At 36.3% G+C, this 27,777-nt stretch overlaps 2 protein-coding genes and 1 pseudogene across 2 annotated transcripts; all 3 read right to left on the bottom strand.

Annotated features, from left to right (window-relative positions):
- Positions 1–7,241: 7,241 nt before the first annotated feature.
- On the bottom strand, positions 7,242–8,675 carry LOC126080191 (olfactory receptor 5D18-like; annotated as a pseudogene).
- Positions 8,676–19,778: 11,103 nt separating this feature from the next.
- LOC126080190 (olfactory receptor 5D14-like) lies at positions 19,779–20,717 on the bottom strand. Its single transcript, XM_049891462.1, has one exon. It carries the CDS (start codon positions 20,715–20,717, stop codon positions 19,779–19,781), a length of 939 nt encoding a protein of 312 aa, XP_049747419.1.
- Positions 20,718–24,574: 3,857 nt separating this feature from the next.
- LOC126080189 (olfactory receptor 5D13-like) lies at positions 24,575–25,516 on the bottom strand. Its single transcript, XM_049891460.1, has one exon. The coding sequence runs from the start codon at positions 25,514–25,516 to the stop codon at positions 24,575–24,577; it is 942 nt and encodes a 313-aa protein (XP_049747417.1).
- Positions 25,517–27,777: the final 2,261 nt, after the last annotated feature.

The raw sequence follows: 27,777 nt of genomic DNA, 5'->3' as shown, positions 1-27,777 counted from the left end.
CAATAAAATAGACAAACCACTAGATAGGCTGACAAAATGAAATAAAACAGAAGAGTCAACTAACCAAATGAAGAAATAAAATTGATGATATTACAACCGATTCAACAGACATAAAGAAGATTATAACTGATTACTATGAAAAAAATGTGCTCCAAAAAATTTGGAAACATAGATAAAATAGAGAAATTCCTAAAAAAAATACATACCCAAACTAACACAAAAAGAGTGAGAAAATTTAAACAGACCCATTACAGAGAAGGGACAGATATCATTAAAAAAAAAAAAAAAGCCCATGACCAGATGGAATACTATCAAACATTCAGAGAAGAACCCAACACTACTTAATCTTTTAAAGAACGTAGAAGAGGAAGGAAAACTACCAAACTCTTTCTAGGAAGCCAGCATAACTCTGATACCCAAGCCAGTCACAGACATTAAGAAAAAAAATAAAAAAATTACAGAAGAATATTCTTCATGTACAGATACAATTTTTTTTCAAGAAATGCTAACCAACAGACTAAAAAATAAACAAAAAAGCCATACTCCATCATAATATGGGTTTCATACAGGATTACAAAGGTGGTTCAATATTAGAAAATCAATCAGTGCAATCCACCATGTAAATAAAACAAAGGAAAAGAATCATATGGTTACATCAGTTGATGCAGAAAAGCCATTTGATAAAAATTCAACAATTGTTTGCTGGTAAAAACTTTCACCGAAATAGGAATAGATGGGAAATTTCTCAACATAGTTAAGGACATATGCAATATATGCAAAAACAAAGTCAACCTTACACTTGAAGGAGAAAGGCTGAGAATCTTCTGTTTAGAATAAGACAAGAAATCCCATTATCACCACTCTGATTCACCATTGTACTGGAAATCCCAGCCAGAGCAATAAGAAAAGAAAGAGAAATAAAATGTATTCAAATTAGAAAGAAAAAAGTAAAATGATCTTTATTTGCAGATGACATGAACTATACATAAATTTTTTTTTTATATATATGAATACAAGACCCTAAAGATTCCATAAGAAATGTGCTAGAACTAATAGAATTTAGCAATGTCACAGGGTACAAGATCAACACATAAAAATCAGTTGGATTCCTTTACACTAACAAAGACTACTACCCAGTACCCAGTGCCATCGAGTCGATTTCGACTCATAGTGACCTTATAGGACAGAGTAGAACTGCCCCATAGAGTTTCCAAGGAGCGCCTGGCAGATTCAAACAGCCGACCCTTTGCTTAGCAGCCGTAGCACTTAACCACTACTATGAAAAATAAATCAAGACCATTTACAATAGCCACAACTCAATAAAATACCTAGGAATCAACCTAACTAAAGACATAAAGGACTTATAAAATGATATCATAAAACATTATTACAGTGGAACGTAAAGACCTACAAAAATTGAAAGAAATTCCATGCTTATGTCTGCGAAGACTTGATAAAATGAAAATGTCAATTCTACCTAAAATGATCGATGGATACAATGCAATCCTGATACAAATCCCAACAACATTTTTCACTTAAATGAAATAACTACTAGCCAACTTCATATGGAAAGGAAATAAACTGCCAATAGTCAAAGCAATAGTGAAGAAAAAGAACAAAGTAGGAGACTTCACACTCCCTGATATCAAAAGATACTGTACAGACAGTAATCAAAACAGCCTTGTATTGGTTCAACAATATACACATAGACCAGTAAAGTAGAATTAAGAACTCAGATTTAAACTCAGCCATCTATGGATAACCGATTTTCAACAAGAAGTCAAAGACCATTCAGTGCGGTGGAAACAGTCTAATAAATTGAGCTGTCAAAACTGGATATTCACCTGCAGAAAAATGAAACAGGATCCATACCTCACACCATACATAAAATTAACTCAAAATGCATTAAAGATCTAAATGTTAAACCTAAAACCGTAGAATTTCTGGACGACATCAAAGGAAGAAAACTATGGGACGTAACCTTTTGTAATAATAGGACGACAAACATTACAACAAATGCACTAATACAAGAAAACAAAACAGATGATTGGGAGTTCATAAAAATAATAAAAAAAAAATGTATGCTCTTCAAAAGGCTTTATAAAGAGTAAATAGACAACCTACTGGAGGGAAAAAAAAAATCTTTGGAAACCAGAAATCTGATAAGGGTCCAATGTATAAAATATATGGAAAACTACAAAAACTCACCAACAGATACAAAAACAACTGAATTACAAAAAGGGCAAAGGACACGGACAAAATGTTCACCAAAGAGGTGATCCAAGCAGACAACAAACATATGAAAAGATATCTGCAATCATTAGGCCTTAGAGACATGACAAACATAACTATAATTAGATACCATCTTTCCCTGGCCAAAATGGAACTGATAAAAAAAGAGAATAATATTTGTTGGAGAGGATGTGGGGAGGTTGGAACCCTTGGCCGTTGCTGGTAGGACTGTAAAATGCTACAATCACTATGGAAAATGGTATGGTACTTTCTCAAAAAACTAGAAACAGAACTACCTTATGATCCAGCCATCCAACTCCTAGATGCATAGAGACCTAAAAATAAAGACAAGAACAGACATAAGCACAACTATATTCATTGCTGCTTTATTCACAATATCAAATAAATGGAAACAATTAAAGTGTCCATCAAGGAATGAACAGATAAGCAAACTGTGGTACATACTTACACAGGAATACTATGTAACCATAAAGAACAGTGATGAGTTGCAAAAGATGTTACAGGATGGATGGACATGGAGGGAATAATGCTAATTGAAATAAGTCAAACATATAAGGAGAAATATTGTATGATTGCTCTTTTACAAGAAGAGAAGGTGGGGTGAGAGGAATGTACACTTTAGATTGTAGAGACTTGATACATTTATTTTTGGTGACAGGAAGTGTGGCACTGAATGTGGATGTAGTGAGCACAGCACAACCAATGTAAAAATGAGTAACTGAGCACATGTGGGTGGGTATAAACATATCGGCATTTGGGTAGATAGAGATGTGTGCATAGATGAGAACAGAAAGAAATATGTGGGTGGGTATAAACATATCGGCATATGGGTAGATAGAGATGTGTGCATAGATGAGAACAGAAAGAAATATGTGGGTGGGTATAAACATATCGGCATATGGGTAGATAGAGATGTGTGCATAGATGAGAACAGAAAGAAATATCTATAGGTACGTGTAAATACAGGTGCTGTCACATACATTCATTGAAGACTAAAATACAGGTACCTCATGGACACAACCAAACTCTTTCCAAACTTGGTTTTCTGGATTTAAAGCTCAGGACAACAGTCTCATAAGACGATTCAATAAATTGGCATAACACAATTTACAAAAATCATAATCTGCATCCTAGTGAAGTGAGTATCATCTGAGGTCTTAAAAGCTTGTGAGCAGCCATCTAAGGCAGTACTACAGGTTTCTACTCTGCAGGAACAATAAAGTAAGAAGCCATCCAAAAACTCAGGGAGAAACAAGTCTATAGGAACTATAACTTCATTTACCCTGAGGCCAGAAGAACTAGATGGTGCCCAGCTACCAACATTGAACAGGGTCAAAAAAGATGATTCTAGATAGAGTTGGAGAAAAATGTGGAGCAGAACACAAATTCTTATTTAAAAATCCAGGCAAATTGGAACATGAGAGTTCAAAGTTCTCCCTGAGACTGTCACCCCCAGACACTCTTTAAACATATAACCAAGACTGCCCCTTGACATCACATTATAAGGAAATAGCAGAGAGGCACACAAAATAAACGTTATTACCCATAAGATCAGTGCTCTACCAAGAAACTACCAGTATGATAACTAAAGGTCAACAATTACTCAAAAGCAAAGATGAGAAGATAAGGGGACAGGGAAACTAGAGTACTGGTATTGGAAAAAACAGAACACAATTAAAGGGAATGTCTACACATCATGATAATGTAACTAATGTCACTAAAAAATTTGTATGGAAATTGTCAAATAGGAACCTAACTTGCTGTATAAACTATTATCAAAAACTAAATAAAAAAAAAAGAAAGATACAATTCCAGGATGGCACCCAGATGTCTAACTTTATCTCTTGTTTGGGTGGTCAGGCTGGCAACTCTTGCCAAATCTTCAATTGTGCTTCTCACAGTGAATTGTACAGCCTGGGAATGGCTGTATCAGGTATTTGGGATCCCTTTACCATGGACAACCCTCTCAAAACTGTATTTATTAAAACAACAACCATTTGTTATTCCTCAGTTGGACAGTTTTGCTGATCTTATGTATGCTTGGCTGATCTTGCCTCACCTTATGGGAAAAGCTATCAGGTCAGTTGATTTAAGAGGGTCTCATTCTCAGGTCTGGCCATGGGCTAGACATCAGCTGGTATGATTGAAGAACTGGGCAACTGGGCTATGTTTTTCCCATTAGCCAATGTTCTAGACTCTTTATTCATTTATCTTTTCATATGGCAGTTTCACAGTGTTCCGAGAGAGTGTGCAAAAGCATCAAAGCCTCTCAAAGTCCTGGAACTGGACTCAATGTCACTTTTGTCACCTCTGTTAGCCCAAACAATTTCAAGGGTAGACTACATTCAAGAATTGGTCAAATTGATTCAACCACTCAATGAGTACAGCTGCAAAGAGTGATGGAAGGCTTGGGGAATTTGGACTATGTTTTCATTTCACCATAATGAGTAGCAAATCTTTGTGAAGGAAAATTTGTTTCCAAAATATTAGCTTCCACCAAAATTTGGAAGGCAATCTACTTATGTTTCATGTGTTTTTAAAAATAATTTTTGATGTAAGATAGACATGAGAAATTGACACATAACAGGGATGGAACAGAAAGAGTTGAGTGCAATTGCTATTACAACACAATTTTCAACAGTTTCTATTCCAGTTTACTTTTAATATGACCAAATAATCTCAGCATTTTCAACTATTAAAAAATAAGATTAGAAGTGATACTGAATTTGTGAACTTCTAGCATTGTTTTATTCTTCTATGGATACACTAATAAATCTAAATTAAAAATCCAAAACTCTTCTCCTGATAAAAACAAATATTTCCAATGACATTTTCTTTTATTTTGATTAATTATATTTTTATCTAAATTTACAATTCAAGTACAACTCAATAGTGTAATTGTTATTGTATTGTTATAAAGTAAACTTTCTCTAAAGAAAACTTTCAATAACACTGAAAGCATTATAAGAAATTAAAAATAAGAATGTGATTCATAATATACCAATATCTATGAGGAAAGTTAAATTGAAATATGACTTTAGGAGAAGAAGGAAAAAGGTAAATCTGATTGCTCAAAATGATCTTTTTCACATACTTGAATGAATTAAGATGTGTAATGGAGATAACAATTTTTTCTGATATTTAAGCTTACGATGAAATATTTCTTATGTCAGATTGAATTCCTGGGGTATATATACATTTCCAAAACTAATTTAATAGTATGAGGACAACAATTTTGAAAACTACTCATATATTAAGATCAACTTACAGGCAAAGGTATCTGCCATAAAGAACCCAGAATGTCATAATTTGAGAATGAAAGAACATGAGAATGTATGAAAGTATTTCCTAGAAAAGGTGTTTGCCAGTGTGTCTGGATTCTTAAATGATGCCAAGTTAATTCAACTGTATAAGTCTCAATTTCCTCAGAGTAAAAGCTAAATTGGCTCTCTCACTCAACCACAAAATGAGGTTATCATTCCCCATAACAGGAGTGAAGTGAAAGATCTCTGTAAGATGGAATTGATTACCCATCACTGTTTCAATTTAGGATAAATACCAATTATTGCCTAACCTCATATAATTATAAATTGTATGTGTCAGATACGTAGTGAAAGATAAATACCCAGAGAAACAGAAGTTAAATAAATGAAAAACCATTATCTTATCAGGCACTCAGTTATTAAGACAATGTTTCTATTGTCTTTATGTTTGCATTTACTTTAATTTATTTAATTCATACTTTATCAACTAATACATAAAAAAAAAATAAACTACTGCCATTCAATAGATTCTACCTGGCAATGACACTATAGAATTGAAAATCAAAAATTAGAAAAATGATCATAATTTTAAAGTCATATGACCCTTCCAAGTAATTTCTTAGGCCAATTTGCAACACATTGGCAAATTCAAATGATTTTTTTGGATTTTTTTTATGGTGGATGGGAGTCCCATTGAGAAGGACTCAGTAATTACACTCATGTTCCAAAAATATATGTGAAAATAAAAATAAATTAATAAAGCATATGTAACATCTATGATGATTGAGTGGGCAAAATAATAGCATGAAACACAGACAGGGCAGGTACCCATTTTTGTTATTTTTTGCATATACTTGTTTTCTGAGATCCATTCCTAAGCCTCTGGTACAACCTATAAAATTTATCACTCAGTCACATTGGAGCTCTTTTGAAAACATGCCCAGGTTATAGACCAGATTTACTCAACTTTGCATTCATATATGTAAGATACCACACATATACACACATACAGTATTCACTCAATAAAAATTGGTGGACTCAATATTACATTCCCATTCCCTTGAGTTTGTTCATTCTAGTCTGTCCTGAATAAAATGCCTTCTTCACTGAAATATGTCTCCTAAAATCCTGCCCATTCTTCATGGCAACTTCAAATAAGAACTCTTTTATCTAGACATAATTCTAATGTTCCTAAATTGATTCCAATAATTCTATGCCCCAAAACTTCTAGGGTGATTATTATAGTTGGCTTTATGCAACAACCACTTTCTTTATAGCTCCAGTATTACCATAGATTATACATTCCTTGAAGTCATGTTTTATCTTTAATTCCATTTGTGTGTGTGTATATATATGTGCAAAAAAGATGTATTTATTGAGAAACTACTATACTCCACATGTCTTACATGAAAGAGGGATGGAATTAATGTTTATTCAGATAATGCAAGGCACCTCACATGATATCTATATTTTCTTTTGGTCTTCACTACCAGACTATGAGCTACCTCATGGTATCACAGTTTCATAAATATAAAACTAAAAATGAAAGAGATTGTGGTCTTTACTTAAAATTACAAGACAAAGCCAAGTTTAGTTTCTTTGAACCAAAATCTACATCCTTTCTGTTGTGCAATGTTACTTATAATTTCTAAAGATATCTTTAGAAATGACCTTTGTGGACACACTTTGTTTACAAGTGGGGAATATTTTACTGAAATAATATGTTCAATGAAAAAAGAATTTAATATCCTTTATCTTGCTGACTGTATTCTTGATATTCTTGTTCCTCAAACTGTAGATCAAGGGATTCAACATGGGGATCACAACTGTGTAAAACACATAGGCTACTTTGACTGTGTGCCTGGAGCTTTTGGAGTTGGGCACACAGTAGAGGAAGAGGATGGTGCCATGGAAGACAATGATGGCAGTCAGACGAAAGGCACAGGTAGAAAACGCCTTACCACGACCACTGGCTGAACGCATTTTCAAAATGGTGACAACGATAAACACATAAGAAGTGAGAATTATGAGTAAGGTACTCACCTCATTAAAAATGGTGAAGACGAAAAGCAACAACTGGCTGAGAGAAGTATCAGAGCAAGAAAGAGAGAGAAGCAAGGAAAACTCACAGAAGAAGTGATTGATTATGTTGAAACTTAGAGAGATAATTTGAAAGTAGAGCATGTGATCACCAAGATACACATTACTCCCCATGCATATGATCCCAACACCAGCATAGCACAGAGTCCCGGGACATGGCAACTGTGTAGAGCAGAGGATTGCAAATGGACACAAAGTGGTCATAGGCCATTACAGCCAATAGAAATCATTCAGTCACCACAAAGGTACCAAAGAGAAAGAATTGCACTACACAGCCTAAAAGTGAAATGGTTCTGTCTTCTACAACTAGGTTCATCAGCATCTTGGGAACAAGATAGAAGAACAGCAAAAATCCACAAATGAGAGGTGGCTGAGGAAAACGTACATGAGTGTGTGCAGTATGGAGTTAATTCTGATGATTATAATCATCCCAACATTCCCTACAACAGTGACACTGTAGATGGCCAGAAATATCAAGAAGAGGGGAACCATCAGTTCTCGGCAATCTGAGAAGCCCAAAAGGGTGAATGTGACACCACTTTTATTTCTCTCTGCAAATAATATGGCTTCTGTTTGTCAAAATATGAAAGTCAGTCCTAGAAGTTAAAAAATAAAATAAAGATAGTGGGGACATATGAAGCTTGGATCAACTTCCCCTTGCCAGGACTGAAAAGCATATCTTTTTCAGAATTTATGTTTTTATTAGCCAAAATATGGTAAATTTCTAAAATTTTAAAAAATGTTTACCACTTTTAAAAATTTTCTTAAAGAATTTAGGGATTGTATGGTAAATTTAAATCAAATTCTCACATAACAGTTTCAGTTCTCCTTGAATGTTATCAGGTCATAGAAGACAAGCCTGGCTTGATGCTGGATTATGTCAGCCTCACAGTCAATAACAAAAATCAGAAAAATCTAAATTATATCATTTAATTGGTTCATAACATGTATACACAATGGACATAAAGAATGGACAGTCTTAACACTTCCCATTTGTGTTTTTATTATTACTGTGTAGAGCAGAGGGTTGCAAATGGCCACAAAGTGGTCATAGGCCATTACAGCCAATAGAAATGATTCAGTCAACACAAAGGTACCAAAGAGAAAGAATTGCAGTACATATCCTAAAAGTGAAATGGTTCTGTCTTCTACAACTAGGTTCATCAGCATCTTAGGAGCAATGATGGAAGAATAGCAGAAATCTACCAATGAGAGGTGGCTGAGGAAAAAGTACATGGGTATTTAATCATTTTTCTTTCTGACACAGATATTAATCCTATATCAAAATAAATCTCGATTACTTTTTAACAGTCTGTGTGGTACCACTGTATAATGCACTTGGCTATAAACAGAAAATTGGAAGTTCCTGTCTACTCATAGGTACATTTGAAAAAAAGGACTGGTGATCTAACTCTGAAAAAGCAGACATTGAGAAATTTTTGCTTCACACTTCTTCTCGTACTCATGAGGTCCCCGTGATTCCAAGTTGACTTGTCGACAACATTTTTACATTCTTCAAATCTGGGAGTTCTAAATTCCAATTCTCCCTCATTGTTTGATGAATATAAAGACTAGAGTACATGATAGATATAATCTAGTCTACATTCTTATTCTAAAAATGGCACAATAGCAGCCAAAAGAAGTCTTGATTTTTACAACGACATGCAAATAAAATCCAGTCTCTGATCCACAGCCGTGTATCCATTTCTCTACCCCATACAACGGTCCATTTAATAAGTCTATCTACTAATGCATTTCCTTTGTTAACGATCACCCCTTAAATTTTGAGCAAACTATAGACTCTGAAACTTTAGGAAATATTCCAGTGACACTGTTATGTGCCACAGAGATATAGTAGAGAGCAGCCTCCAGATAAAACACTGGTGAATGGGATTTAGAGATGTTGTCTCACAGGAATAACTAAAGACTCTTTGACTTAGAAATACGCATTCCGACAGTTTCTCCCATTCACTTCTCTTCCTTCTACACACCGTGGGTACTCATTCTCACCCTTTATTGCATGTGTATAAGAATTAAAAACATGGAATAGTAGGGCACAATTAAATCATTTTAGAGAAAAGACTAACAGAAACACACATAACACAACACACACACACAAAATTAGATCTCTTGAATTGGTGACCAGCACCTTTCAGATCCCAACATACTGGGAAACTCTTTCTCCGTCTATGATTTGTGTTAAGTTCCTCTCTGATTCTGAAACCCAACAAATCATTTTCAGATGGTCCAGAAATAAAGATGTCATGTCATGTGCTATACGGAGTCCCTCAATGGCCCCATCCTGTTTCTATAAAATCTGAGTGTTGAAGACAACCTCAAAAGGCAACCCATCGCACAACTAGTCATTCTAATTATCACATTTTTTAACAACAAATTGCATTTATTTAAGGCCTTTAATACATAATTTTAATCAAATATATATCTTTAAAGACTATTTTCTGTTCTAAATGTTGATATTAAACTGATGATAAATTTATTCTGTCATTTAGTCCAGGAAATAGGATAGCTAAAATTTCCTTCCCTATAATTTCCTCCCATTTTATTTTTCTTTTGATGTCAGGAAACACATGATTTCCCTGATTTATGCTTGGTAACCATTAAAGCTGGAAGTTTGGATAGAAAGATAGGCGTTATATAGGTAGATAGATAGATGATAGATTAGATAGACAGATGATAGATAAATAGATGATAGATAGACACATAGATGACAGATAGATGATAGATTAGATAGGTAGGTAGGTAGATGATAGGTAGATAGATGATAGATAGATGATAGATTAGATAGATGATAGATAGGTAGATAGATGATAGATAGAGAGATGATAGATAGATGATAGAGAGATAGAGAGAGAGATAGATTAGATAGATAGATAGATAGATAGATAGATAGATAGATAGATAGATAGATAGATAGATAGATAGATAGATGATAGATGATAGATAGATAGATGATAGATAGATAGATAGATAGATAGATAGATAGATAGATAGATAGATAGATAGATAGATAGATAGATAGATAGATAGATAGATAGATAGATAGATAGATAGATAGACAGATAGACAGATAGACAGATAGACAGATAGACAGATAGACAGATAGACAGATAGACAGATAGACAGATAGACAGATAGACAGATAGACAGATAGACAGATAGACAGATAGACAGATAGATAGATAGATAGATAGATAGATAGATAGATAGATAGATAGATAGATAGATAGATAGATAGATAGATAGATAGATAGATAGATAGATAGATATAGACAGACAGACAGACAGATAGATAGATATAGATAGATTCTTTTTCAAAAGGCTTTGGTCAATTTCTGTTTATTGCATTCTGCTTAAATACTTCTGCGCTCTACCTTGAAATCTGCTCTGAAAATTTACAAGAGGAAGAAAATACACGTTCCAAAACCTTTCATGTCTCCTCTATTCCCCTACCCAAGGTACCTGGCACCCAGGGCACTATTATTGAGGAGTTTGGTGAATTAGGTTCAACTCAACAGCAAGAGGTTAGTTTTTTTTTTTTTTTAAATGAGGGAGTTTCTCTATGCAAAGCTTGGCATAAAGAGTGTACATCCTCTTCCTTGTATGTTCAGATATGTACCTTTTGTTCTGGCTCAATATTCCTAAAAAATTCCACTTCTAAAGGTTATGTTTCCACCTTCATATTATATCCTAGATATCTTACATTGATGTTAATAACGTTGTGTCTTTAGAATTTTTAACAAACCTGCTAATGGCAAAGAGAAGGCCTCTCCTGCCACTGGGAAACTTCAGTGGGAGAGAAGTATATGCAACATTACATTTGTACTCACAACCTTGGGACATAAACCCTAGAGGCTATTCTCTAGAGGACAAAAAATACCCAATTAACTACCTTTTTAGCTGTACTGGAAAACCTGGAGGAAAATTACATTATTATTAGGAACATTTTATAAGAAGTAATTTATATTTTAAAGTCATCTTCCCCAGCCTTCTGAACACTTCCATAATGTCCAATAGTTGTCAAGTACATGTGACTATTAAAAAAAAAAAATGCCATTTAAAAAATTTAGTTGATTCTAATTCATACTGATCTTATATGTAACTAGGAGACATAATTATCAAATATTAATTGACTAATTACTAAACACCCTACTGATAGGTGAGAAATGATATCTAAGAGTGGTTTTCACACATGCTTCTACTATTTTGACTCTGATTGAACAACTCTTCATACCTTCTGGAGCTATTTGTATTTTCTAAGTGAGGACTCTTTAATCATATCTTATGTCCATTTTTCCACAGGAGTGTTATTTTCTCCTCTATTCTATGTGACATAACTGGTAATTGTTTTTCCGGATTTTTTCATTTGTGATTTTAATTTATGTTCTTTTGTTTTTGCTGCAAAATTTCTGTATATTCATGTAATCTAAATTTTACACTTTGTTTTCATAGTGTAATTTGATGTGAGAAGTAAGAAAGAGGTCCAATTTCATCCTTTCCTTGTATAGCTAAGGAAAGAGGCCATATGGCTCTTGGACATCTGTTGGCCCCAATATTACACTATTTTAATAATAGATACTTTAAATTTTTTTTTAATACTTTGCAGGATTAGCCTTCCTACTCTAATTTGCTTTATTATCTTTTTCAGTCTTTTTTTTTTCCTGAGTATCTTTGTTCATTCTTTCATATGGACATTAGAAAAGAAATTTTAAAATATGATTCCTTGATATTACCAGATGAATCTTGCAGTACATTCTTTTTAGTCTTAATAAAATTAAACTTAAGCAAACAAATCTTAGAAAGAATTCTAGACCTGATACTACTAGTCCTGCAACCTTTGAGCAAATAATATCCAGACATAATCTAAGCATATTGAAATGGCCCCAATGATTCTTCGTTTTGAAGGGCAAATTAATATTCATGAATTCTCAGACTGACAGCTTTAGAGATAATAGAAAGAAAGCACAGTAGAATTGGAGACAAAAGAGCTAAATTCCTGTCCTAAACCAGTCACTTCTATTTATATGAATTCGAGTGAATTAGAAATTTCTGGAAATTCTGTATTATCATCTATGCACTGGTGTAGAATGGTCCTTTTCCTCTCTCCTTGTCAACATAAGCTGATCATTTAAACTGCAAGACTGCTCATTCACAGGATTCACAGAACCAAAGGAACAAAAGTGTCAGACAAGAATTGTTCCCCTTTATTACTACTGTTATTTAACGTTGTGCTGGAAATCCTACCTAGAGCAATAAGGCAAGAGAAAGAAAAAAAGGGTATCCAACTTAGAAAGGAAGAAAGAAAACTATCCTTACTCACAGATGATATGATCCTAAACATAAGCCAGCGTAAGGAAACAGGTGAAATGCTAGGGGCTCTTGTATATGGCATAAGTACAACACAAACCATAACTAACAAACACCAGGAGATAAACTAGATAACTGGGAGCTCCTAAAAACTCAACACTTAAGCCCAAAGATCTCACAGGAAAACTCCTGGAACTAATAGAAAAATTCAGCAGTGTAGCAGGAAACAAAGTTAACATCGAAAAATCTGTTGGATTCCTATGCATCAACAAAGAAAACTTGGAAAAGGAAATTAGGAAAACAATACCATTTATAATAGCCCCTAAAAAGTTAAAACACTTAAGAATAAATCTAATCTGGGACGTAAAATACCCGTATAAAGAAAACTACAAAACACTATTGGGAGATACCAAAAGAGACTTACATAAATGGAGAAACATACCACGCTTTTGGATTGTGAAAATGTCAGTTCTACCCAAAGGGATCTACCGATATAATACAATTTCAATCCAAATACCAACGGCATTCTTTAACAAGATGCTAAATTATTCACCCACTTTACATGGAAAAGAATGAAGTCCTGGATAAGCAAAACATTATTGAAGAAAAGAAGTAAAATAGGAGGTCTCACAGTACCTGATCTCAGCACCTACTATACAGCCATGGTAGTTAAAACACCTGAAACTGGTACAGATAGATCAGTGGAACAAAATCAAGTACACAGTCATAAATCTATCCAACTACGGTCAGCTGATTTTTGACAAAGCACCAATGTACATTGAATGAGGAAAACTAGTCTTTTTAAAAAACGATGCTGACCAAACTGGATGTCCTTGTGTAAAAAAATGAAACAGGACCCATAACTCACACCATACAGAATGATTAACTCAAAAGGAACCAAAGGCCTAAATACAGAACCTACAATGATAGAGATCATGGGGAAAAAAAAAAAGAAAAGTGTAGTTGTTCAGATTGTGTGTCAACTTGGCTGGGTCATGTTTCGCAGTGTTTATAAGGGATCACCCCTGTGATGGGATCTGCTGTAAGTAGCCAGTCAGTTGAAAGACTGTTTCCCTGGGCATGTAGCCTACATCCAAAAATAAGAGGGTGTCTTGGGTTTTGCTTTCTCTAGATCCTGCAGCTCTCTCCTGTTCATCTGACCTTCAGTTATTGGGAGTTCAGCTAGCAGCTTACCTGCAATATTTGAATTCGTTAATCTTCACACCTGTGAGCAAAAGCCCTTCTCTCTGACCTGCTGATCTTGGGTTCATTATTCCTTATGGCTTTGTGAATCAGGAGAAGCCTCTATTCTGATCCACCGACTCGGGAGGTACCAGCCTCCACAATCACTTAACTCATTTCCTTTATATAAATCTTTCTCTCTCTCTGTCTTTATTTTTCTATATATATACACTTTACTGCTTTTGCTTCTGTAGAGAACCCAGCATAAGAAAACAGGTGAAATGCTAGGGGCCCTAGTTTTTGGCATAATTACAGTATAAACCATAACTAACAAACACCAGAAGATAAACTAGATAACTGTGAGCTACTAAAAACTAAACCCTTAAGCTCATCAAAAGGCTCTGCCAAAAGAGCAAAAAGTGAACCTATAGACTGTGGGAAAAAAAAAAAAAAATTGGCAATGACATTCCTGACACAGGTCTAATCTCTAAAATCTGTAGAATTCTAAACACCTCAACAACAAAAAGACCAATAATGCCATTATAAAATGGGTGAAGGATATGAATAGACACTTCACCAAAGAAGACTTGCAGGCAGGTAACAAACACATATGGAAATGTTCACAATTATTGGAAATTAGAGAAATGAAAATCAAAACTACAATGAGGTATCGTCTCACTCAGACATCACTGGCAGTAAAAAAAAAAAAAGTTGGAGAGGTTTCAGGGAGATTGGCACTCTTGTGCACTGCTGGTAGGAATGTAAATTGGCACAACCACTATGGAATACAATATGACACCTCCTTAAATAGCTAGAAAAAGAAATATCTTAAGATCCAGCAATCCCACTCCTAGGAAAATATTCTAAAGAAATAAGATCCGTCACAGAAATACACATATGCACAGTGGTGTTCATTGCAGCATTATTCACAATAGCAAAAAGATGGTGTGTACACACAAAGGAATATTATGCAATGATAAACAACAATGATGAAACATTGAACCTTTTTAAACATCTTGCAATGTAAATGAATCCAGAGGGCATTATGGTGAGTGAAATAAGTCAATCACAAAGGACAAATATTGCATGAGACCACTAGTATACAAATGCAGGAAAAGATTTACATATAGAAAAAAAGAACCTTTGACCGTTATGAGGGAATTGAGGGGTGGGAAGAGAAAGTCACTTAACAGTTAACTCAGTAAAAGGAAAGACAACATACAATATAGATGAAGGTAGTACATCTTGATGAAAGTAAAGTTATAGAAGCTTCCTGTTGTTGTTGTTGTTGTTAGGTGCCCTCAAGTCAGTTCTGACTCATAGCGATCCTATGCATGACAGAACGAAACACTGCCCAGTCCTGTGCCATCCTTACAATCATTGTTATGCTTCAGCTCATTGCAGCAGCCACTGTGTCAATCCACCTCGTTGAGGGTCTTCCTCTTTTCCGCTGACCCTGTACTCTGCCAGGCATGATGTCCTTCTCCAGGGACTGATCCCTCCTGACAACATGGCCAAAGTATGTAAGATGCAGTCTCGCCATTCTTGCTTCTAAGGACCATTCTGGTTTTACTTCTTCTAAGACAGATTTGTTCATTCTTTTGGCAGTCAATGGTATACTCAATATTCTTCTCCAATACAACAATTCAAAGCCATCAATACTTCTTCAGTCTTCCTTATTCTTTGCCCAGCTCTCACATGCATGTGATGCAATTGAAAATACCATGGCTTGGGTCTGTCGGTGCACCTTAGTCTTCGAACTGACATCTTTGCCCTTAAACACTTTATAGAGGTCCTTTACAGCAGATTTACCCAATGCGATGTGTCTTTTGATTTCCTGACGACTGCTTCCATGACCGTTGATTGTGGATCCAAGTAAAATGAAATCCTTGACAACTTCAATCTTTTCTCCATTTATCATGATGTTGCTCATTGGTCCAGTTGTGAGGATTTTTGTTTTCTTTATGTTGAGCCCCAATCCACACTGAAGGCTGTGGTCTTTGATCTTTATTAGTAAGTGCTTCAAGCCCTCTTCACTTTCAGCAAGCAAGGTTGTGTCATCTGCATAACGCAGGTTGTTAATGAGTCTCCCTCCAATCTTGATGCCCCGTTCTTCTTCATATAGTCCAGCTTCTCATATTATTTGCTCAGCATACAGATCGAATAAGTATGGTGAAAGAGTACAACCCTGACACACACCTTTCCTGACTTTAAACCATTCAGTATCCCCTTGTTCTGTCTGAATACTGCCTCCTGATCTATGTAAAGGTTCCTCATGAGTACAATTAAGTGTTCTGGAATTCCCATTCTTTGCAATGTTATCCATAATTTGTTATGATCCACACAGTCGAATGCCTTTGCGTAGCCAATAAAACACAGGTGAACATCCTTCTGGTATTCTCTGCTTTCAGCCAGGATCCGACTGACATCAGCAATGATATCCCTGGTTCCATGTCCTGTTCTGAAACTGGCCTGGATTTCTGGCAGTTCCCTGTCGATATACTGCTGCAGCCAATTTTGAATGATCTTCAGCAAAATATGGCTTTCATGTGATATTCATGATATTGTTCTATAATTTCCACATTCAGCTGGATCACCTTTCTTGGGAATAGGCATAAATATGGGTCTCTTCCAGTCAGTTGGCCAAGAAGCTTTCTTTCATATTTCTTGGCATAGAAAAGTGAGCAACTCCAGCACTGCATCTGTTTATTGAAACATCTCAATTGATAATTCCATCAATTCCTGGAGCCTTGTTTTTCACCAATGCCTTCAGAGATCTCCTGTTTCTTCATCTTTGGCCCTAGTGGTTGTTGCATAAATTTGAATAATAGTCATATTAACTGGTCTTCCTTGTAGGCGTATGGATATTACCCTATCACTGATAGACAGCGTTGTACTTCAGGATAGATCTTGAAATGTTCTTTTTAATGATGAATGCAACACCATTTCTCTTCAAGTTGTCATTCCCAGCATAGTAGACTATATGATTGTCTGATTCAAAAAGCCCAATACCAGTCCATTTCAGCTCACTAATGCCTAAGATATTGATGTTTATGTGTTCCATTTCATTTTTGACGATTTCCAATTTTCCTAGATTGATATTCGTACATTCCAGGTTCTGATTATTAACAGATGTTTGCAGCTGTTTCTCTTTTTTTTTAGTAGTGCTACATCAGCAAATGAAGGTCCTGAAAGCTTACTCCACCCACATCGTTAAGGTCGACTCTACTTTGAGGAGGCAGCTCTTTCCCAGTCACCTTTCGAGTGCCTTCCAACCTGGGGGGCTCATCTTCCAGCATTATATCAGACAATGTTCCACTGCTATTCATAAGGTTTTCACTGGCTAGTGCTTTTCAGAAGTAGACTGCCAGGTCCTTCTTCCTAGTCTGTCTTAGTTTAGAAGCTCAGCTGAAACCTGTCTTCCATGGGTGACCCTGCTGGTATCTGAATACTGGTGTCGTAGCATCTAGCATCACAGCAACAGGCAAGCCGACACAGTACGACAAACCGACAGACACATGGGGGTCAGAAGCTTCCTAGACACATCCAAATACCTTGAGGGACTGAGTCACTGGGGCTGAGGGTTGAGAACTATGTTTCTGGAGACATCTAGGACAATCGGAATAACATAGCTCATAAAGAAAATGTTCTCCGTTCTACTTTGGTGAGTAGTGTCTAGGGTCTTAAAATCTTGCAAGTGGCCATCTAGGATACACATATTGTTTTCATCCCATCCAGAACAAAGGTAAATGAAGAAAACCAAAGACACAAGGAAAATATTAGTGCAAAGTACTAATGGATCACATGAACCACAGCCTCCACCAGCCTGATCTCAGAAGAATTAGATGGTGCCTGACTACAGCCATCAACCCCTCTGACAGGGATCACAATAGAAGGTCCCTGACAGAGTGGGAGAAAAATGTAGAACAAAATTCAAATTCACAAAAAAGACCAGACTTCCTGGTCTGGCAGAGACTGGAGAAACCCCAAATACTATGGCCCACTGATACTCTCCTATCTCAGAACTGAAGTTACTCCTGAAGATGGCACTTCTGTCAAAGATTTGTCAGGCATATAAAACAAACAATAAGACATGTGAGGAACGTGCTTCTCAGTTCAGGCAAGAACGCAAACCAAATGGGCAACACCTGTCAAAAGCAAAGATGCAAATGCAGAAAGGGACAGGAAACTGGGTAAATGGACACTGGGAACCTGGGGTGAAAAGAGGAATGGGAAAAGAGATGACGCAATGCTGGGTTTGGAACCAATGTCAAAAAACAATTTAAAAAAAAAAAACAATGCCATTGAGTCATTTCCAACTCATCCCCCCCATTAGTATATAAATTTTTGAATGAGAAATTTATCTGTGCCGCGAATTTTTGCCTAATCACTATAAAATGAAACATAATAATAATTAAAAACTTTTCTTCACCAGAAGACTTTACCAAAAAAGTGAAAAGATGAGCTAAAAAACTGAGAGAATATCTTTGGAAATCGTATGTTTGTTAAGACCTGCTTCAAGTTAAAACAAAGAGGTTTAAGGGTTTAAAACAATTGCAGTTAGGGAATTCCTTAGCTTATTGAAAATGGAACCAGGTAGTCCTGGGGCAGGTTCTTTATACATGTATTCTTATGGGGTAAAAAGAGGAACTAAACCATAGGGAGGGCAATTACAGGAAAGTCAATAAGCATTGTAATAACCACACTCTGGTTGGTTATTGATTATGAATAATACAGTTAGTGACTACAAATAGTTTCACAGGATGCTTAGATCACAGTCACAGGATGCTTACATGTATTTTCTTTGTCTGTCTTGAAAAAGTATCTTGGTAACTGCACCCAGACAGCACTCTTCCTGAGTACACGTGTTCTGAGGGGTGCAGACAGTCACCTGGTTAAAACCCCTCGGGGCATATGGTTTCACATCCTTGTTTTGAACATCAAGGAAAAACATGTTTTTCCTCAAAAACACAGCTGTTAGTCTAGAAATCCAGATTAAAACTAGATAGCATAGCCAGCATATTACGCCTCTGTCTCACTGACTGCCCTGAAAGTTGCCTTTTCCTGAAACACTAAGCTCTAATCTTTACAGGAGTAGATTGCCATATCTCTTCTCCCACAGAGCCACTGGTGGGTTTGAACCCCTGACCTTTGGGTTAGGGCTGAGTGCTTAACCATTGGGGTATATAGTATTGAGCAATTTAACCTCTGAGAGTTTTTGTTTCCTCATATATGAAACAGGATATTGATAGTATGCTCTGTTATGTAATTACTTGGGTCTTAAATGTGATAAAGTTTGTCAAAACTTAACTCAGTGTCTGTCACACAAAAAGCATCAAAGAAATATGTTATTATTAGTAATAGTATCATATTATTATTATTGTTATTTGTCTTTATTGTGATTTGCAGTATTTGGTTAGTTTTCAGAAAATTTGAAGAAGCAGATAGATACTCCATGGATCAAAATCCTGTGGAATTCACTCCAGAATTAAATTTCTTTGGCATATTCAAGGAATTTGAACTTCTCAATTCACAGTATATTAGCATGACAAACATTCATAAACATCTCTTACAAATACATCCTACAGATTTTAGAAGCATTGTAGGGTCTGGTCCAGTTGCTCATTGAGACTCCAAGCGTGTTTTGAGTTTGGGTCAGTGAAATAGGACTTTTGCACCTATTAACTTCCAGAAGGCATCTTTGACATCTTTGTTCCTAAGGCTATAGATGAGGGGGTTCAGCATGGGGTTGACCACTGTGTAGAATACAGAGGCCACTTTGACTGTTTGCCGAGAGTGTTTGGAGTTAGGCACACAATAGAGGGAAAGGATGGTCCCGTGGAAGATGGTGATGGCAGTCAGGTGGGAGGCACAGGTGGAGAAGGCTTTGCGACGTCCACTGGCAGATCGGATTTTTAGTACAGTCACAAAAATAAAAACATATGAAGTGAGAATGATTAGTAGTGTACTCACCTCATTGAAGGTGGCAAACCCAAAAAGCAGAAGGTGAGGAATGCGTATATCAGAGCTAGAGACAGCTATGAGAGCAGTATACTCACAGAAAAAGTGGTTGATTACATTGTGTCCAGAGAAGTCTAGAAGGAGAGCATAGCAAAGGAGTACCAAGGAGCCAAACAACCCCCACAGATATGAGCCAGACACCAGGAGGGCACAGAGTCTTTGTGACATGACCACTGTATAGAACAGAGGATTGTAGATGGCCACAAAGCGGTCATAGGCCATCACTGCTAGCAGGAAGGACTCAGTCACCACTGCAGTGCAGGACAGGAAGTACTGGAGCATACAGCTAAAGTAGAAGATGCTTTTATCTGCCATGACCAAGTTTTCAAGCAGCTTTGGAGTAATGGTAGAGGAGTAACAAAAATCAACAAAAGAAAGGTGACTAAGGAAAAAGTACATGGGGGTGTGAAATTTGGGGTTAATCTTGATGATCACTATCATCCCAAGATTCCCTACCACGGTGACACTGTACATGATCAGAAACACAAGGAAAAGAGGAATCTGAAGCTCTGGGTAATCTGTGAATCCCAAGAGGGCAAATGTTGTCTCCACACTCAGGTTTCTTTCAGCCATCACTGTACTTCCTTTGAAGGGAAAGGCGTGGGAGGAGAGTGTTGTTCCTGTCAAAGGGGAAGGTTTATGGGGGTGAATGACAAATATGTTTTGTTATGGTAGAGAAAAGAAAGTGAGAATAAAGAGTTATTGGAACTAGTTCTCTCTCTCCATAAGGAACATGCCTTATGCAAATAGCTGCTATGTGTATGCCAAACCAAGCTGAACATTTACGAATTTCCATTGCCCTTTGAAATATTAGAATACGGGTTTCCATAGAAACACTTGTGATACTGAGTGTGTAGAAGTTATATTCACATGTACATTAGCTTTTTCCTTGCATGCACAAGTACCATCAAAGGCACATAACTGACACTAAGCAAATACATACATACATATAGGACATACATACAGTACATAAGCTAGCTAGATTCTGTGAAAAAAAATGTAAAATGTTTGTCTCAAAGAATAAAATATACTGCTGCTATATTTTGCCTGTATTCTCAAATCAATTAAAATATTTAAAGGAATATGCTTGTATTTTAAGGAGAAAATGAAATACTAAAGAACCTAGGAAAAAAGCAGTGCAATTTCATTAGCACTTTTTATTCCATGAAGACTACTACTCCTTTCGAATATCTTGATTGCCCAGTGGTTGAGGCTAAGGGGGATAATGACTTCATTTTGACATGAGTGGAGTGCCCACTTTATTAGGGTTTATGGCTTAGCTTGATGTAAGGCTTATCTTCTGTTACAACCCAGGCATTATATATAGATACATACATACATACATATATATATATATATATATATATATATATATATATATATATGAGGAGCCCTGGTAGAGTAGAGGTGGCACGGCGGTTAAGAGTTTGGCTGCTAACCAAAAAGATGGGCTGTTTGAATCCACCAGTTGCTTCTTGGAAATTCTATGGGACTGTTCTACTTTGTCCTATAGGGTCGCTATGGGTCCAAATCAACTGGATGGGAATGGGTTCAGTATTGGTTTGAGTAGAGTCGTGGTTAAAGTGTTCGGGTGCTAACTTAATGGTCAGCGATTCAAAACTCCAGCTTCTCCATGGGATGAAGATATACTTGTCAGCTTCCATAAAGATTTACAGCCTCAGAAATCATATAGGGCAGTTCTACTCTGTCCTATAGGATTGCTATGAGTTGTAATTGTCTCAACAGCAGGTGATAAATATATAGGTATATGTGTATGTATATGCACACATACATGTGTACATGCATACATGCACACATGTATGCATGTATACATGCATGTATGTATATATTTAGCAGTTCCAAGATTTATCAAATTAGAGTTATAACAGGACTAACTAGAAAGTTATGTTTGCATATAAATTATAACTTGTTGACTCAATTCTTAGAAAAGTTTATTTACCAACTTAAGGTGCATATAAAGAGGATAAGGATAAATATCCATTTTTAAGCAGAAAGTTTATTCTATTCTTTGTGAAATTGCTGTCAATGGATAATAAAGATAAATATTTCCATATTAACTTCTCTCTTTAATATGATGGGGCTCAGACTTAGCAGTTACAGTGACTTAATATTGAAAGAAAAATCAGAGAAGACCACAGTTATCACATCAGGAAAATAATATTTTCACTGGTTCATTAAAAAACCTGAGGCAACTCACCTGCTGCAGAGAAACAGGCCACCACTGTCCTGTTTCTCTGTAAGCCGAGTGTTTCGGGAGCACTGCAGCTATTACATCTACCTCTACAGCCCTTGGGACTCCAACTCTGGGGAATCCCTAGCATCTGTGTCTCAAGCCAATTAATTAAGGCAAGTGCCAGGTTCTTTGTACCATTGTTAATGACTGAAATTTCCTTGTAATCGCATAGAAAATTTGCAGCATGAAGTTGCCTACCAGGCTTTATTTGCACATTACTAAATGTCCTATGGAATTAATAAAACTAAGCTAAGGCAGGATTTCTCACATCAGAGATCCTGGCCACATCTATAATACAATTGCCTAGAATTCTAGGTTATGAACTTTCCTAGGCCCAAATCAGAAGTCCTAGGAATGGGACACAATCATACCCACATTTAAGAAGGAGCTTGGGTGACACGTATAAACATTGAGGCGTAAAAACCACTGCTAAGTGCTAAAATCACATTGGTAAGATGGTAGGATCTGGTGCTTTTTTTTTTTTTTTTTTAACAATCTTGGTGGCATAGTGGTTAATAGTTTGGCTGCTAACCAAAAGGTCAGCAGTTTGATTCCACCAGGTGCTCCTTGGAAACCCTGTGGAGCAATTATACCTTGTCCTATAGGGTCGCTATGAGTCAGAATTGACTTGACTGGCAACGGGGTCTTTTTTGGTACATTTAATAGGTTTAGCTCATTCATCCATTAAGTCAACATATGTTTTAATATCTTATCATGCTGATTATTTTACATTTGCCTCTACATGTCCATTTTCTGCTTTTCTGTCTCTTTCAGTGTGTTCCTTTGCTCTGATATGTATGATATCAGAAGGTTGATATCAACGTTTAAGGTTCTATGTCTTTAGCAGCCGGTATTCTTTCTAAAATGATGTTACTAAGAAGCTATTGGTGTTAGGAAGGAGAGAGTTTGACACATTAGACTGTGAGGTTCATAATTATGATTTTTAATTTTTGTTCCCTTGGTTACCCATCAAGACTGTCACATAAAAATCAACGTTTTGTCTTCACACTCAGTGATATCATGTTTACCATCACTTCCTGTACAATAACAAACATATATATACGGCCTTGGGGAAAAAGGAATAAAGAACTTGGTTGAAGTTTAGGGATAGTGCCTCCAGGCTCTTATTGCTAATTCTCCTATATGCATACCCCTAGTCAGTTGTAATTTTTCAGAATTTCTCTGTAACTATGACACCCATATTGCTTAAGTCAGATTGAAGAATGTTTTTTTGTTTTTTGTGTTTTAATCATTCACAATGTCAATATGTGAATCAAGGAATTTGAGTTTTACAGTTTGATGTTTACTTATTGTATTAGTTTCTTAGGACTGCCAAAAGAAATCACCACAAGCTTCGTAGCTTAAAACAACAGAAATTTATTTGTTTGCAGTTCTGGAAGCCAAATGTTTGAATTCATGGTACTGGCAGGGACATGCTCTCTTTGAAGGCATCAGGAGAAAATTCTTCCTTGACTCTTCCAACTTCCGATGGTTCCTCGTGTTCCTGGGCTTGTAGCAGCATAACTCCAAGTTCTGCCCCCATCTCCACATGGCCTTCTTCCCTATGTGACTCTGTGTCCTTGGCTACTTCTCATAATGAGATTCTCACTGGATTTATGGCCCAGCCTAAGAGAGTATGAAGGATTCCTGGTGGTGCTGCAGTTAAGAACATGGCCCAAAGTTTGGCAGTTTGAATGCACCAGCTGCTCTACAGGACAAAGATGTAGCAGTCTGCTTCCATAAAGATTACAGCCTTGGAATTCCTGTGGTGCAGTTCTACTCTGTCCTATAGGGTTGGTATGAATGGGAATTGATTCCGTGGCAATCAGTTTTCATTTTAAGGAGGTATGATTGTATTTTTAATCTTAGCTTAACTATGTCTTCAAAGACCCTATTTCCAAAAAGGTCATATTCTGAAGTTCTAAGTGGGTATGAGTATTTTGTGGGGAGACACTATTCAATCCACTACACTTGATTCACTTCACATACAATTCAAAACTATTTTGCTAAAGATTCAAGTAACTGGAAATCAAATTATCAGATAACTGGTGTATTGCAATAGATGTAAAATTCAGATGGGTACATTGACTAGATAATTTGAATTAGCATCTCTTCTAGAGACACTGAACAATATTGAACATCATAAAGCAAATTCTTTCCATAAATAAATCAATCTTCAAGATTGTGTTGTGCTGTTCATTAACTTTCTGACAGTCTCCTTCACATCTTTGTTCCTGAGACTGTAGATCAGGGGGTTCAGCATGGGGATGACCACTGTGTAAAGCACAGATCCTACTTTGACGATGAGCCATGAGGTTTTGGAATGGGGTACACAATAGAGGAACAGGACAGTCCCATGGAAAATGGTGATGGCGGTCAAGTGGGAAGCACAGGTAGAGAAGGCTTTTTGGCATCCCCCGTCGGAAGGCATTTTTATGACAGTAATGAAAATGAAAATATAAGTAGTGAGGATGATCATCAGGCTGCTCACCTCATTGAACATGGCAATGACAAAACAAAGCACCTGGTTGATATAGGGATCAGAGCAGGAGACAGAAACAATGACAGAGTGCTCACAGACAAAGTTATTTATGATAGTAGAACCACAGAAGGATAACGCCAGAAGAAAATAAGTGAGTGTCAGGGAAGCAACTATACCCCATGCATAGGGCCCGGCCACTAATGATGCACAGATCTTTGGGGACATGACAACGGTGTAAAGCAGGGGGTTACAAACTGCCACAAAACGGTCATAGGCCATCACTGCCAATATGAATGTTTCTGCAATTGCAAATATACAAGCCAAGAAGAACTGCATGATGCACCCTGTGAAGGAGATGGTTCTGTCTCCCACAACCAAGTTTTCTAATAGTTTGGGTGTAACTATACTGGAGTAACAGAAATCAACAAAAGACAAGTGACTGAGGAAAAAGTACATGGGGGTGTGGAGTCTGGGGTTGATCCTGATGATCACAATCATGCCCAGGTTCCCCACCACAGTGACCATGTAGATGGCCAGGAACACCGTGAAGAGGGGCACCTGGAGGTCTGGGTATTCTGAGAAGCCCAAGAGGGTGAATGTGGCTTCAGTACTCTGATTTCCTTCAGTTAATGCCATGATTGTTGCTAGAGAAATTCTGAAGTAAAGATAATAAAAATTAGTAACAATATTAATGATAATAACATACTTATATAACATTTACCATTTCAAATATTGAGCTAAAACATTAAAATGTATCAATTAATTTACATCTCCAAGTAACACTATAAACTATAAAACAGGTAGCCCCATAATTTCCTTAAGAAAACTGATGTATATGTAAGTGAAGGACCTTGTTTAAGATTACACAGTATAGTCAGTGATGAGCTGGATTTTGAACCCAGGAAATTGTTCTTGAGTGACAGAACTTAAGTAGTTTTCTTCAAGATAGCAGTTTCAGAAAACATGTGCATTTCACCATTCTGTCATTCTAAAAGTTCATGTTTATTAATAGTACTAAGAAAACAAAGAATGTAAATTTAGTGCTAAAGGAAAAATTATAAAGGTAAGATCAGAAGAGGTAGGAGACATAAGACCACCATCATTAGAATACTGAGACTGAGACTCATAAGAGATAGCCTGGCTCAGGAAAACAGCATTTGTAAATGCCCACAATATTGTTTGAATTTTGCAAAAAATACATGGATGTTTAAGGGGATATGCAGGTTGCATATTGCTGTTGAGTCCTATTCATAGTGACCCTAAAGGACATAGTAGAATGGCTGGCACAGGTTTTCCAAGGCTGTAATCTTTAAGGAAACAAACTGTCCTATCTCTTCCTGCTGTTAGGTTTGTGAGTTCGAAACACTCACTTCTCAGTTAGCACCAAAGCACTTAGCCACTGCTTCCCCAGAGCTTCTTAAAGGAGACATAACCTTGTATATCTACAAGTTATTCTTTGATTCTTTCCTGAATGTACAATTACTTTAGGGTTCTAAAATTAATGTAACACCCTGGTAAAAACAATGAGCTTACATTTTTTTTGACATATTGCTCTTTTAGTCCTGTGTTTTCATTCTCATTTTAGTCCTTTCTTATTTAGTCATCTGATGCCCTTCGAATACTCATGTGGTCCACTTCATCATTATTTTTAACTCTCCGTTATTTATTTTTTTTTATTTTTAACTGACAACAATACCGGGAATATGATCTCGTTCAATGCTCATACCCAAACCCAAACCAAACCCAGTGCTGTCGAGTCGATTCCGACTCATAGAGACCTATAGGACAGAGTAGAACAGCCACATAGAATTTCCAAGGAGTACCTGGTGGATTCCAATTGCCTACCCTTTGGTTAGCAGCCGTAGCACTTAACCACTACGCCACCAGGGTTACCTCAACGCTTATAGACTCCCTGAATCAGAGGGGAAGTTACAATGTATTTCCCCATATTTTCCAGAGCACGTTTACCAATAGTTATATGCTCATTGCCGACCAGTCCATTCCGACTCACAGGAATACTACTTTTTTAGTTATTTTTCAGGGGTTTTGACTAAAGCTATATTTGTGATAATCTTTTTTTAGGCGATCTTTGTATGCGTTATTTTGAAAGAAAATGAAGTATCTTGTAACCACAGTTTATAATCAAAATATAGAATAGGCCAAAAAAAAAAAAAAGTAACCAAGAAGAAACACACCTCTGAAATTTCCAGGTTAATAAAAGATTCTTAATGTGAATTCCATAAATGAAGACAGCATGCCAGCGTTTTTGCATTGCTCAAGGTTGAAAGGGATTATTATATCCTTTAGAGTTAAAAGATTATTTCTGACTCAAAAAGAAAAAAAATGTATTCCTATATGAGGAGGAGGAATAGGCTGGAGATTGACAAACAGCCCCTGAGTCAGCATAATGAAAAAAGGATGGGCTTTGAAAAAATTTAATTTCAGGTTCAGAATTGCCATCAGCTATGTGATATTTTATGAATTACTCAAATTTTCTGAGCCTCGGTTTCTTTACCAGTAATATTAAAAAAAAAAAAAAAGATAAAATAATCCATAGCTCATACGAGTGAGAGTATTAAATTGGAAAATCATGGTAAATACTTAACTCAGTGTAATAGTTGTGGAATTCAATAAATCTAGGCTTCCCACTTTCTCATTTTTTAATTTTTAGTGTTGTTATGAATTGATATGATTTTTAAACTTTTATATTATTATAAAACTGATTAGAAATAGAGGAAAGGCCAAAGTTTCTAGCAATAGATATGAAGGTACAATTTGGACTTTTGGCCTCTTTAGTCTTAAGTCACCAGTTCCTACCCTTCAAAACATTTTCCCTACTCTCCCCTTTGATTTCGTACCACTATCTGGCTCTCTCTGGTTCTCCTTTTCTCATCTCA

This window comes from Elephas maximus, chromosome 7 (genome assembly GCF_024166365.1).
Source record: "Elephas maximus indicus isolate mEleMax1 chromosome 7, mEleMax1 primary haplotype, whole genome shotgun sequence".
Taxonomy (NCBI): Eukaryota; Metazoa; Chordata; class Mammalia; order Proboscidea; family Elephantidae; genus Elephas; species Elephas maximus.
This window is presented reverse-complemented; position numbering and strand designations above follow the sequence as displayed.